Source organism: Vanellus vanellus (genome assembly GCF_965231255.1).
Source record: "Vanellus vanellus genome assembly, chromosome: 24".
In the NCBI taxonomy this organism is placed as follows: Eukaryota; Metazoa; Chordata; class Aves; order Charadriiformes; family Charadriidae; genus Vanellus; species Vanellus vanellus.
In genome coordinates, this window is record NC_138929.1 from 7623449 (window position 1) to 7636831 (window position 13383).

General features: G+C 48.3%; 1 protein-coding gene across 1 annotated transcript; it reads right to left on the minus strand.

The window, feature by feature from the left end:
- Window positions 1-3175: 3175 nt before the first annotated feature.
- Window positions 3176-5293, minus strand: LOC309681236 (granzyme B-like; the record flags this gene model as incomplete). Its single annotated transcript, XM_082495070.1, has 5 exons — window positions 3176-3355; window positions 3874-4134; window positions 4252-4393; window positions 4762-4915; window positions 5236-5293. 5 exons carry the CDS (start codon window positions 5291-5293, stop codon window positions 3176-3178), a joined length of 795 nt encoding a protein of 264 aa, XP_082351196.1.
- Between the last annotated feature and the right edge of the window lie 8090 nt (window positions 5294-13383).

Consider the following 13383-nt stretch of genomic DNA (forward strand, 5'->3'; position numbering starts at 1 on the left):
GCTGGCACCTCTCAACACCTCCTTTTCCTGTAGAGGTCCCTGCACCTGAGCTCAGAGCTGGGAATCCTGACCGACATTGTGCTATCAATGCACTGTAGTCACTCAAACCAGACTATCATACCGGCGCTTTCTAATCTTGCATACTATAAATACAGGAGAGTTTTCCTCTGGGCATGTGCTTGTAAGTGGGACAAGACCCCAGGTAATGGGTCATACAAAGCCTTAGGCTGAGGTATGGATAAACCATTGCCTTTTGGCTCGTGCCCCTTCAAGCCAAGAGACTCCAAGATAAAGAAGAAGTCCAGACCAAGGTTACTCCAATCAGTCCAGGCTTCCAAGGAAAGAAGGAGAAATGAAGAAACTTGCATTCCCATGTATGTCACAGAATAGAATAGGAAAAGAAAGTCAGACTGACTGGCAACAGTCGTGAAAACTATTACCACCTGGGAGTTGCAGAGGAAGCCACGGAGCTGGTGGTATGGCACAGGCACCATGCGGCATCTGACCCTTTCTGGAGCAGTAGCTGAACGCCGAGTTGGTAACCCAATGCATTTCCAGTAGCAGCGTGTCTCTCTGTTAAGGTAACCAAAGCAAATCCCAGTCAATAGTTATTGGAAGGAAAGCAGAGAATCAAACAACAAAAGGTTGGTATCCGATGTAGTGGAGGTGAATGAACTTCAGCTGTGTGGATTACATAAACAAGATCTCAGAGACTATGGAAAGAGCCTGGCCAAACAGCTCCCATGGAGATACTTGTATTTCAGACATCTAGGGTGGGACATAGTCATCTCAATCTGGCTAACTTGGAACAGGGAGCTTGGAGAACACCCTCATTCTAAAGGCATTACCTAGTCAGGTGGCTGAAGAGGGGTCGGAAGGGACCTACCCAGTGCTAAGAAATAAGCAGAGAACATTCAGGACAGTTGAGAAAGTGAACAGTTTTCTGCACAGACAGTTAGCATTTTCTGTGATGATCGCCTCGTTGTGTTCTTGTGTGATTTCGACCTTTGCAGCTACCTTAAGGGCCACATCTCTCTAGACCTGCTTGACTTTCTTATTCCAAGGGGAGTATACAAAAAGATGCTTTTACCCCATCAACGCTACAGGCTTGGGGAGGAGTGGCTGGAAAGCTGCCTGGCAGAAAGGACCAGGGCGTACTGATTGACAGCCGGCTGAACATGAGCCAGTGGTAAGCCCAGGTGTCCAAGAAGGCCAGTGACATCGTGGCCTGCATCAGGAATAGTGTAGGCAGCGGGGCTAAAGAAGTGATTGTCCCACTGTACTAGGCACTGGTGAGGCTACACCTTGAGTACTGTGTTCAATTTTGGGTGCTGCAATATAAGAAGGACATTGACATGCTGGAGAGGATCCAGAGAAGGGCAACAAAGCTGGTGAAGGGTCTTGAGAATAAGTCTTATGAGGAACGGCTGAGGGACTTGCGGTTGTTCAGTCTCAAGGAGGCTGAGGGGAGACCTTATCGCTCTCTACTATTACCTGAAAGGAGGTTGTAGCCAGGTGGGCGTTGATCTCTTCTCCCAAGTAACAAGCAATAGGACAAGAGGAAATGGCATCAAGTTGCTCCAGGGGAGGTTTAGGTTAGACATTAGGCAAACTTCTACACTGAAAGGGTTATCAAAGACTGGAAGAGGCTGCCCAGGGAAGTAGTCGAATCACCATCCTTGGATGTATTTAAAAGCTGTCTGGATATGGTGGTCAGGGACATGGTTTAGAAGTGGTCCTGGCAGAGTTAGATAATGGTTGGACTTGATGATCTTAAAGGTCTTTTCCAGCCATAACAATTCTACGATTCTATGATAAGATTAAGCAGCTGAGTGAATCTCTGTTTTTGAATCGTAGCAGCATCTTAGCTTTTTCTTCTACTAAACACAGTGTTGCTGAAGGTGTGCTTAACCAGAGCTCTGCAGTGGTAAAGGGGGGCGTCTGAGACCCATTGTCTGTCAGAGCTGATCTCTTGTGGGGCAACTGCTTCTTACATAGAGAAGATTCAGGAGAGAAGCAGCGTTTGTGTAAAATAGAAGCTCAGAACCACTATGTCCTTTTTCTCCCAGACAGCAAAAAACGCCTCTCTCCCTCGCATGAGTGGTCAGGGTTGTCTCTCTGCAATACTGCTTTTCCCAAGACTGCCATCTTTGAAATTTCCTGTCCCGTCACCACCCATACAAGGGCACCTCCTGGCCCAGTCACATCCTGCTCAGATGATCCAATATGAGAAAATCTCCACATTTCGGCCTTCAGCCATTTTACAGATACAAAGAAAATGCTTCATCTGAAGTGCAAAAGGATGGAAAGGAGAGAAAGGGTGTGAATAGGCTGGCTGGTGTCTTTACAGTACAGTTTATTTGGACACACACTGCTCTACCCCACCACCTTCCCACTGAAACCGGTCCTCCCATGTTTTGAACCTGTGGTCGCCCTGTTTTGCCTTTAGAAATCCTAGGCATCCCGGTTGCCCCTCCCCCCATCCATAGCGCTAGTGTCTACACTGTTCTGGCTTCACAGGTCTGTGGGCACCTTCTGGGACATTGTGGGGTAGAACTTGTGAACTGGGGCAAAGGGAAGGGCTGACAAAAGGAATGGAGTTGAACACAGCGCTCACTTGTGAATAGGGAAATTTCAAGAGAGGTTTTCATAACTGTCTGGCTCTGTGTTTTTTTCTGTCCCCTCCCAGTGGTCTTTCCTCTGCAGGTCTTGCTGCTCCTCACCTCATGCAAAGAGATGCTATGTAGCCTTCTGAGAAAATGCATCAAGGTCACCAAGCTGAGAGGTGGGATGTGTGGAGTGATCTGTGTGTGGGGAACACAATCCCACTCTCCTGCCGACGATCCCGACAGGTCCTGTACTGGGAAGTGGATGCGCAGGCATTTCATCCTGTTCCCAAGAAGGCTGCACACACAAACAAGTTTGAACATGCTTTTATTGGTGACCAGAAAGCAGAGCAGGAGGCAACACTGTTGGGCAGCAGTGAGAGGAAGGGAATAATGTGAAACTGTGTGTACCTGGGACCTGTGTTTTTACCTTGCCATGGAGATATTCCTTGGTGCAAAAGCCTGTGCATGTGCCCTGAGAGCATCTCTGACTATATTTCAGCGGCCCCTGGAAGCTGCTGAGCATCAGCAGATGTTTGATGCCTTGTGGAAATGGGGCACTGAGAATTTTAGTCAGAGAAGGGTGAGTCAGGTAAGTCTTGGAGTGCAAACTTCCTCAGCTCTTGACGTATCCAGGGTTCAAAATAGGAGACTCTGGTAAATACTTGAGGGAAGACGCAATGTTCGGGACCATAAGAAACAATGCCGTGAGCCTTTCCCTTGCAGACTAATGGGCCACCAGAATCACCCTGTGAGGTAAAAGGAGTGGGAGAGGTCAGACATGTCAGAGCACAGCTCCCTCTGCCCCAACAAAGAAACTAGCCTTGCCTCCCTCCACATGAAGAACCTCCTCGTTCGACCATCTCCCTCCAGACCCAGCTCCGCAAGCCTTGTAGCTTCCTACTCCTCTAAGGTGATCCGTGTCTGAGATTCAAAACCTGCCTTCACATCCCCGAAAAGAAGAATCTAGTCCCACTTTAGACGTGTGGAAATATCCAAGCCACCCCAGGGTGTCAGGAGGATATGGCGAAGGATTGACACCAGATCTGCAGGCTGCTGGGGCAGTGGCTACGCTGGATAGAATATCCCCAGGCATGTAAAAAGGCACACGATGCTGAGAGTTGGGCGTCAGACCTCGCGAGAGAGCCTCTGCACATCGTCCTGAAGAATCTAGTTCATTTTAATCCCCTTCGTCCCCAGCCTGAGAACCAACCTCACTGTCTAGTCCCAACCTCATCCCAAGCTTGGAGCCCAAAACAACACTTACTTTGAAAGTTCCTTTTTTGACAGTCTCGTCACCAGCACAGATCATAGATTGTTCCAGATAGTTGTTTTTGAAAGAATCCTCACACACTTCGCCACGCTGCACTTTCAAGTCCACCTTCATCAGCACAGTAGTCGTTGTATTTGGTAGTGATATGATACCCCAGCCAGCCACATTGCACATAGTTCCTGGATCCACCTTCTCATTGTGACTGGGCAAGTCAATAGGAGCGACTTCCTTAGTCATTTTGGCCTTTACGTTCAGCTGCCAAGCAGAGAGAACATGGGGTTAGAGCAGGCAAAGGAATGGGAACAAGTTAATGGGGTTGGGGAAGTGAGCAGGGGGAGACCCCTTCGTCAGCAAGTATGTGTGGTGGCATACCTTCAGCAGCATGATGTCATTTTCATCGGTATATACTGAATACTTGGGGTGGATGACCCAGTGTTTAATGGGGAACACCTGCCAGCTTGGCTCCTTCCTCTTTATATTGTGGGCTCCCAGGGTCACATTGATAGTCACGTTCCTGCCAGGAAACACCAACATGTTCCAGCTGAACTGACCACAACCACATGGCATCACTTACCCCACAGTGACATAGGACAGAGGTTTCCCACTCTGAAGACAAAAGGGTAGCAAGGAGTGGGAGACACTGGCAACTCTTCTCCAACAGTAGCTCTGAGCCATGGTTGCAACCATGGACCAGGAGACCACTGCCAAGGAGTCCTGTCTCCAGGGATTACACAGCCCCTGGCAGACAGTTCCTGCAACTCACAGGGGAAGTCTTGGCTCACAGAGAGCTCTGCTGTGCCTGAAGTCCAGACCAGGACTGTGGCTCTTCATGACTGTGCAGGACTTGAAAAAACCCCACATACATGAAAGACAGGGCCTTACCTTTTTCCAGCCACACAGTGAGCAGCTGAGAGCACCGCATCTGGGCGAATCAGGAATCCTCCACATGCAAAACCACTTTTATCAGTGCTAATGGATAAATAAGCCATGTAGGGCCGAGAGTGGGGATCAGCTTCTGACCCACCAATGATCCTTCCTGGAAGAGAGATGAGAAGCATTAATATCACATACACCTCTATTTCCCAATCAAGTTCAGAGGTGGATGAGGGGAGAGGGTCATCCTCTGACATTGTATGCCAATGATGCCAATGACTTTCCTTCCTTGGGCTGTCCAAAGCATTGCTTATGCACAACAGAGAGAAAAACAAACACTTCCTGGGGGTGACTGACCACACCTGACTCTGGATGTCTAAAGTGCTATCAAAGAGCACAAGGCAGGTACCATACAGATTTCCCACTCAATGCCCATTTCTGCCCTTGCATGTCCTCATCTAAACGCCATCTCTCTGTACTCACCAGCCCCAGCCCATGGGACAAGGAGAAAAGCACTTGCGAGCAGAAGGAGAAGCATCATCTTCTACCAGTGTCCTGAAGAGCCAAAACAGTTGTTATGGCCAGGCAGGAGACAGGCCAGAATGGCAATCTATATATATGAATATATAATATATATGAATTTCAGAGCTGAAACAGGAAACCTCAGCCTGCTTTCAGTTTGTGTTGTTTGCCGCTTTTGTTCTTAAAACCCCCAAGCTGTGGTCTGGTGAGGGGTTCATGTTACCGTCTCTGATTTTTGTCACCGTCTCCTAAAAAGGTAGGAGGGATTGGAGCTTGTTCAGAATACTCAGAGTGCCCAGTACTCAGGCAGTGGTGAGCGGAGTGGGGGATCTCTAGCTGAGTGCATATCTTATCCTTGGCGAGAGCCTCCTTGGCTCCTACATATGGTTTGATTTGTTGGTTTTTTTTCTTTTTCTTTTTTCCACATCCCTTGATAGCAACAGTGAAAGCTGTTGGGCTAAGCAGAGGTCCTGGTTCTGATCAGAGGGGCTGACTGCCATCAGATCTGCTCTTGGGATATCAGAAATAACCTCCCAGAGCAGCTAACACCCAGGACCCGCCATAGACTCACAACCTTAAGCACTAGTGTTCTTATCGCTAGTGAAAGATATCCTGATTTTCCATCAAAGCTCAGAATCATAGAATCATTTAAGTTGGAAAAGATGCTTAAGATCAAGTCCAACTGTTAACCTAACACTGCCAAGTCCTCCACTAAACCATGTCCCTAGGTCCCACATCTACACATCTTTTAAATGCCTCCAGGGATGGTGAGTCAGCCACTTCCCAGGTCAGCCTGTTCCAGTGCTTGATAACTCTTTTTCCTAATATCTAATCTAAACCTCCCCTGGTACAACTTGAGGCTGTTTCCTCTTGTTCTGTTGTCTGTTACTTGAGAAAAGAGACCAATACCCACCACATTACAACCTCTTTTCAGGTAGTTGCAGAGATCCATAAGGTCTCCTGTCACCCTCCTTTTCTGCAAACTAAACAACCTCAGTTCCCTCAGCTGCTCCTCACAGGCCTTGTTCTCTAGGTTCTTCACCAGCTTTGCTGCTCTTCTTTCGACACACTCCAACATCTTAATGTCATTCTCATAGTGAGGGGCCCAAAATTGAAGATACAAAGGGATAACAGTCCTGCTGGCCACACTATTTCTGATACAGGCCAGGATACTCTTGGCCTTCTTGGCCACCTGGACATATTCAGCTGGCTGCCAACCAATACCCCGGGTCCTTTTCCGACAGGCAGTTTCCCAGCTGCTCTTTCCCAAGTTTGTAGCGTTGCATGCAGTTGTTATGTTTACTCATGACAGCATGTGATAGACCCATTCAGGTGAGCAGGGACCTCAGGAGGTATTAAATGCAACCTGCTGCTCAAAGCAGGGTCAGCTATGAGGTCAAACTAAGTTGCTCTACACTTTATTCAGTCAGGTCTCAGAAACCTCCATGTTTCAGGGAGCAACAAGAAGTGGCAGCTTCCTGAGTGAAAGGCAGTGAGCAGCCAGGAGAAGCAGTGGCTTTGCCAAAAAGGCCCCAGTCCTGCAGTATTCAAGTGAGGAGATTAAGGAAAGCCTGGGGATGATAGTCCCAGTAAGGTCCAGATGTCCAGACAAGTCCACAGCAATGAGGAAAATCTGAGGTCAGGCTGGGAAGTCAGTCCATGGGCACAGGTCCACATCAGCAGGTTACATGGCCAGGCATAGGCATGGCTGAGGCACACATGGAGCTGGAAATCAGGTGGGGACCAGAATCAGAGTCTGCTCTTCAAAGCAGCTCCCATGAGAAGGGGAGCAGCACTGTCTGAGGCCTTTTTGAAGTCCTCCTTGGGAGTACTGGCTACAACATTAATAAAGGAAAGGGACACAGCCTTCAGTTGCCTTGGCTCTAATTTGGCCATGAGCGTAGACAGTAAAACCTCCAGGATGGGGAATGCACATAAAGCTTTGCCACTGAGGATGGAGACTGAACAGCCTCTCTGGGCAATTGATTCCAATGCTTTACTGTTCTCATGGTGAATTTTTTTTTTCTTACATGTAGCCTGGACCTCTTCTATTTAATTCTTTAAGTATAAATGACTAACCATTGTCTTTATCTCTCATGCTCTCACCATCTGCTGCTGTGTTGAGCCTGGTTCCATCTTCCTGATGGTTGCTTGTGGATACCGTAAAGTTGCTGTTAGGTCCTCCCAAGCCCTTTTCTCCCATCTGAACAAGTCCGGTTCCCTCAACCTCTCCTCAGTGTAGACCCCTATGGTACTCCACTTGTTACAGGCCTCCAGGTAGAGTATGCCCTATTAAGCACCACCACCACTCTCTGAGCCTGATCATCTAACCTGTTATTACCCATCCAGTTGTCCGCTTACTCAGATCATAACATCCTAACCTGGTATTACGGTTTGAAGAACCCACACAAATTCATTGTCGTTTAGATAATTATTCAATCAACCAATGACCCCTCCCCACCCATGAAGGAGAATCAGAAAACCAAGGAAACCCAAGGGTTGAAATATAAACAGATTTAATAGAATAAGAATAAATAACTAACATTAATAATACTAAAGAACCAATATCGAACCTGATACCAACATAAAATATACAAGGATTATACTCATCAAATTACATCAGTAGGAAGCTGTGCACTCCCAGCAGTGGATAGCAAATGTTGGACACTGAGTGCTACAGCTTCAGGAAGAAGGGAAGGCCTTCGAGGTCCGGCGACAGGGCAAGAGCTTTTCAGGATCACAGCTACCATGGAAGAGAAAAAAAACTCCTCCACAAACTTTCCTATTTATATTGAATGTGATGTTCATGGTATGAAATAATCCTGTTGGCCAGCTTGGGTGAAGTGCCCGGGTCTCTCTCCTCATCCCCGCACCTGGCAAGCTCGAAAACACTGAGACTTTGAAACCCCCATACCATAGCTGGCTATAAAGTAAATATTTTCACAAATTCAGTCACTAGAGTCTTCTAAAAATACAGTTTACCCAAGCATTAGAAGAAACATTACTGAAAAGTAAAATTACTGAAAGATAAATTAATCCTGTATTGCTCAAACCAGGACACCTAGGTAGAAGAATATCTTGGGAGACAATGTCAAAAGCCTTGCTGAAGTCAAGGTAAATGACAATCACTGCTCCCCCCCCCATCCATAATACCATAATTGGAGAAGGTAAGCACATAGCCTGTTTTACCCTTGGTAAATGCACGCTGACCGTTCCAATCCTCTTCCTCTGCTTCATATACCCTAACGTACATTACGGCACACCTTGCTCCATGATATTTCCAGACTTCCTAGAAGACATCTGCTTCTCATGTTTGCTATCTTTCACCTTTCACCTTTTCTTTCTTCTACTGCCTGCCAGCACGACATCTAATCTGCTTCCTGGAAGCTTTTTAACCACACAATTTCTGTCCCACCGAGAGATAAAGCAGAAAACTGCAAACCACATTGCTTTCCGTGATGTGTGAGACTGTGTTATTGGAGGAGCACAGACACAAACTGAGGAGACATTTCAGACAACACCAAGCTGCAGCACGGAATGTTAATAAACACTTGAGTAGCCCCACAGCCCTCTTCCATATTCTGATGTTTCCAGCAAAGTGCTGATGTTCTCAACAATTCCTCTCCCAGATGGTAACTCACACAACTGTGAAGAGACTGTGTCTTCCCCGGAGAGAAGATATGCCGCAAGGTTTGTGGCCTCTTGAAGGGGCCTGTGCAGCCACACTCCTGAGCACGTGGGCTGGGGCATGTCTGGGCCCTGCTTGGTGGTGCCGTTATAGAATCATTGTCCTGTGCACCCATGTATTTTTCTGTTGGAAATAGCGGAAGGGTCAGAGTGGACCTGTGTGTGTTGCATCTCAATGGCAATGGCAATGGCTGCAACCGGGGCAATGTTTTTAAAGGTGAGCTCTGAGAATGCATACTGCCTCTCTCGGTATGTGTCAGGAGGGATATGGGAAGTGATTGAGGACTCAGGACCCTCTCAGGCAATCACGGAGGACTGTGAAGAGCAGAGACACAAACCTGAGCCATCCCAGTCACATCAACAGACTGATGGCATCCCTGGAACTGACTGCTCCAAGATTCACAGGGAAATCTCGGCTTGGAGGTACTGATGGTGGAAGCTGAGCATGGACCCATGCATTGTGTGTGCTCACTGGCAGGACAGTCTGAGAAGCAGAAAAGGCCTTGACGTAGTGTTCAGCAATAACTAGAACATCATTGTGTTATCAACACTACTTTCAGCACACATCTGATACATAGCCCCAGACAAGCTATGATGGAGAAATTTAAGTCCATGCCAGCCATAACCAGTACAACACAGAAATCTCAGCTTGGAGGTGCTTGGTTGATTGGCCGTAAAGCACAAGCTGAGCAATCACCCACGCTTTGTGTGTGCTCGGCAGACCAGAACCTGGGCACGAACTGCAGGTTAACTCTCATGAAAATGAAGACACATTGTCTGTCCCTTGCCAGGAGTGGAGTAGAGTGTACCAGAGGCAGACGGCTTTTAAAAGACTGAACCTCAGCAAAGTGAATCCAGGCACATCCTTCCCCTGCTGCAGGTGAATTCAAAGTACTGACAGAGGACAGGACAACTTTAGAGAGTTGAGGGAGTGCAGCTGATCCAGAGCAGAGACAGAGACTTTCTCCCCTGACTGTGATCAAAGGGGAAAGTTTCGCTCCTAATGCCTGTGGGTGGCGGAGCAGTGAGAAGCTTTAGTAGAAAGTGGAGGTGAGAGTGAGAAGACAGAGCTTCAAGTGGGACTCTGGGTCGTGTTGCTCTTGGGCAAGTACCCTTCCTGGCTTTTCACGTACCTTTTTGCACTCTCCGGGCTGCAGCACGGTGCCTTTAATCATATAAACCTATGGGTTTCTGCACACTTGTAAATTGTCCAGGCCTCTGCCTTTCCAGGGACTGTGGGGGTCTGGCTGCCCTACTCACGCAGAGGGCATGCATTTGGGTCTTGCCCAAAACATGCTCCTCACCGAAACATTGAATTCAAACTGCAGAGTCACAGAGCCGCAGTGATGCCTTCGCTGAAGGAAATAACGAAGCCTGAAAATTAGTATGAATATATTTGTGTCTAATTCCCTCTAAAATATGAAAGCTCAGCCAGGTGACCTTCCAGGAGTAACGTGGGTGGGAAAGGGGAAATGAGGGGATAAAAGCAGCTGGTAGTGTATAAACAGGCGGCTCGTTGGTGCGCTTGTCTGGCCATGTGCTTTCCCAGAACACCACAGTCTCATCTTGTCTTCTCATGAAATTCCATTTCTGTAATGATTTTGAGAATGAGTTCTCTAAGTCTCAAGCCCGTGAGAAGAGCAGGAACAGTGCTTCTGTCGCAGTGCTGTGGGAAGCGACAGACCACAAATACATGTGCAGCAGTGTGGGAACCAACTGACCACAAATACATATTGCACAAGACTTGCTACCACCTGTCCCCCAGCCCTAGACTGCAAGGCTCACTCAGACAGCCACCATCTTTACCTCAGATATATTTACTATTCATGGAAGAATGTCAGCCTCTTTCTTACAGCATTTACAATGATTTCCACAGCTTTTCACACTCTATTGGTGTTTGTATCCAAAGTGGGAGATCAAGGTTCATGTTGATTTAAGGTTTGTGTGTTTTCTGCCTGAACGTGTAACCAAGGAGGCACAAAGTCAGTGTGAAACCTGAGGCATGCTCATTCCTACAGGGAACAAGGGGGAGAAGGTACTGATGCGATCTCTGCAACCAAAAGAAGGCTGAAAGGATACAAAAGGATATAAAAGGGCTGGATCAACCTGCAGTTTGGACTTGTGCCACTTTTCCTACAATCCAGGGCTCCTTCCAAGAAAGACACAAGAGCTGGGTACTGAAGGTACCAGCAGGACCAAGTCAGACACTGCAGAGACCACGAGGTCCGGACACCACCTGAGAGACCTGTTTGCATGTGTGTGGCTGCATGGGAGAGATAAGCGGAGATGGGAGGATTCAAGGGCCGGCTACTGTGTAGGCTGAGTATCTAAGGCTGGTTACTGGGAGATACTTCACACATACGTGTTTGTGCATGTGTCTGCATGTGCAAGTGGGTCTGTGTCCCAGCAGCTGGAGTGGGGTTGTGGGCCTCAGCGGCTTGCCTACGCAGATGGCTGCAACGGGGAGACCTGGATCCAGGGTGGCTACTGGGTCAACGGAGTGTCTAAGGCTGAGTGTCTTAGTGTTACTGGGGGACTCCTGTGCCTAGGCGTGGGTGCTGGTGCGCATTCAAGGGAACTAGGCAGCTGTTGGTGTGGGTTCCAGGTCAGTTACCGGATAGAGTGGGTACCTCAGCCCATCCGTGGGGAGATTCACAGGGTGCCTGTGTGGGGTTGTTTGTGTTTGTGTGAGGGTGTTAGGTCGGTGTGGGTGAGGCAGGACGTTATGTACGTCGTAGTGGTGCTGGACCTCAGGACTCACACGGGCGTGTGCTAACACCCCGGGATCCAAGGGCAGGCACTTCATACCGTGAGTGTCTTGGGCAGTGACTGAGAGATCTGTATTATACATGTACATGTATGTATGCTTACAGATGTCTGTATGCCCCACTGACCGACCCTCATTCTGATCAGCCAGAGGTGAACAGGATGAGGCTGTTGATGCCATCAGCATTCGCAGAGTGTTTCTCTCCACATTGATCCATGTTCCCGGTGTGTATGTGCAGTTGTGCCTGGGGTGCACATCTGAGGGTACCTGGAAGGTCTCAGCCACATTGAGGAGACATGGTGGGAGCTGCTGTCACTGCTTCCCACAGATCCCAGTCCAGTTCTCACAGCAAGGCACCCTCTAGTTCCACAGCCCTCTGGACCCAGACAGCTCCAACAGCTCCCTCTGCTTTGGCATGAGAGGAAACGAACTTTGGGCATCCATTCAGAAGTTGTAGTAAACTGGGCCTTACATGAAGTCTTCCATTCCTTCCATGCTGAACTCACCTCAGCTGTCATCATGGACCTTTCACTGAATACTGGTTCCTTCCACCAGCAATCCCCAGTGAATCCCCTGTCCAGAGCAGAGTTTGCCCTGCAAGACATTCCAGGCTTATAAAAATGTTGTTAGATTTACAATATTCATAGAATCATAGAATCATAGGGTTGGAAGGGACCTCTGGAGATCATCTAGTCCAACCCCCCTGCCAGAGCAGGGACACCTTAGAGCAGGTTGCACAGGGACGCGTCCAGGCGGTTTTGAATGTCTCCAGAGATGGAGACTCCACCACCTCCCTGGGCAGCCTGTTCTAGTGCGCTTTCACCCTCAAGGTAAAGAAGTTCCTCCTCATTTTTAGGTGGAACATCCTATACTCAAGTTTGTGCCCGTTACCTCTTGTCCTGTCACTGGGCACCACCAAAAAGAGCCTGGCCCCATCCTCCTGGCACCCACCCTTTAAGTATTTATAAGCATTGATCAGGTCCCCCCTCAACCGTCTTTTTTCCAGACTAAAGAGACCCAATTCCCTCAATCTTTCTTCATGAGAGGTGTTCCAGTCCCGTAATCATCTTGGTAGCCCTATGCTGGACCCTCTCCAGCAGTTCCCTGTCCTTCTTGAGCTGGGGAGCCCAGAACTGGACACGGTACTCCAGGTGCAGCCTCACCAAGGCAGAGTAGAGGGGGAGGATGACCTCCCTTGACCTGCTGGCCACACTCTTCTTGATGCAACCCAGGATGCCATTGGCCTTCTTGGCCACAAGGGCACATTGCTGGCTCATGGTCATCCTGTTGTCCACCAGGACTCCTAGGTCTTTTTCTACAGAGCTGCTCTCCAGCAGGTCAGCCCCCAACCTATACTGCTGCATAGGGATATTCCTCCCCAGGTGCAGGACCCTACACTTGCCCTTATTGAATTTTGTAAGATTCCTCTCCGCCCAACTCTCCAGCCTGCCCAGGTCTCTCTGTATGGTTCTGGTGTGTCAGCTGCCCCTCCCAGCTTTGTATCATCAGCAAACTTGCTGATATTGAATGTACTAACATAGGTATATTAAATGAAAAGACTGAAGCTCTCCTTGTACATAATTTCTGGATTCAACTGCATCAAGCCATTTAGTTATGTCAATTCTTTGTTCAAACACAATACCAGCATCTTAGGA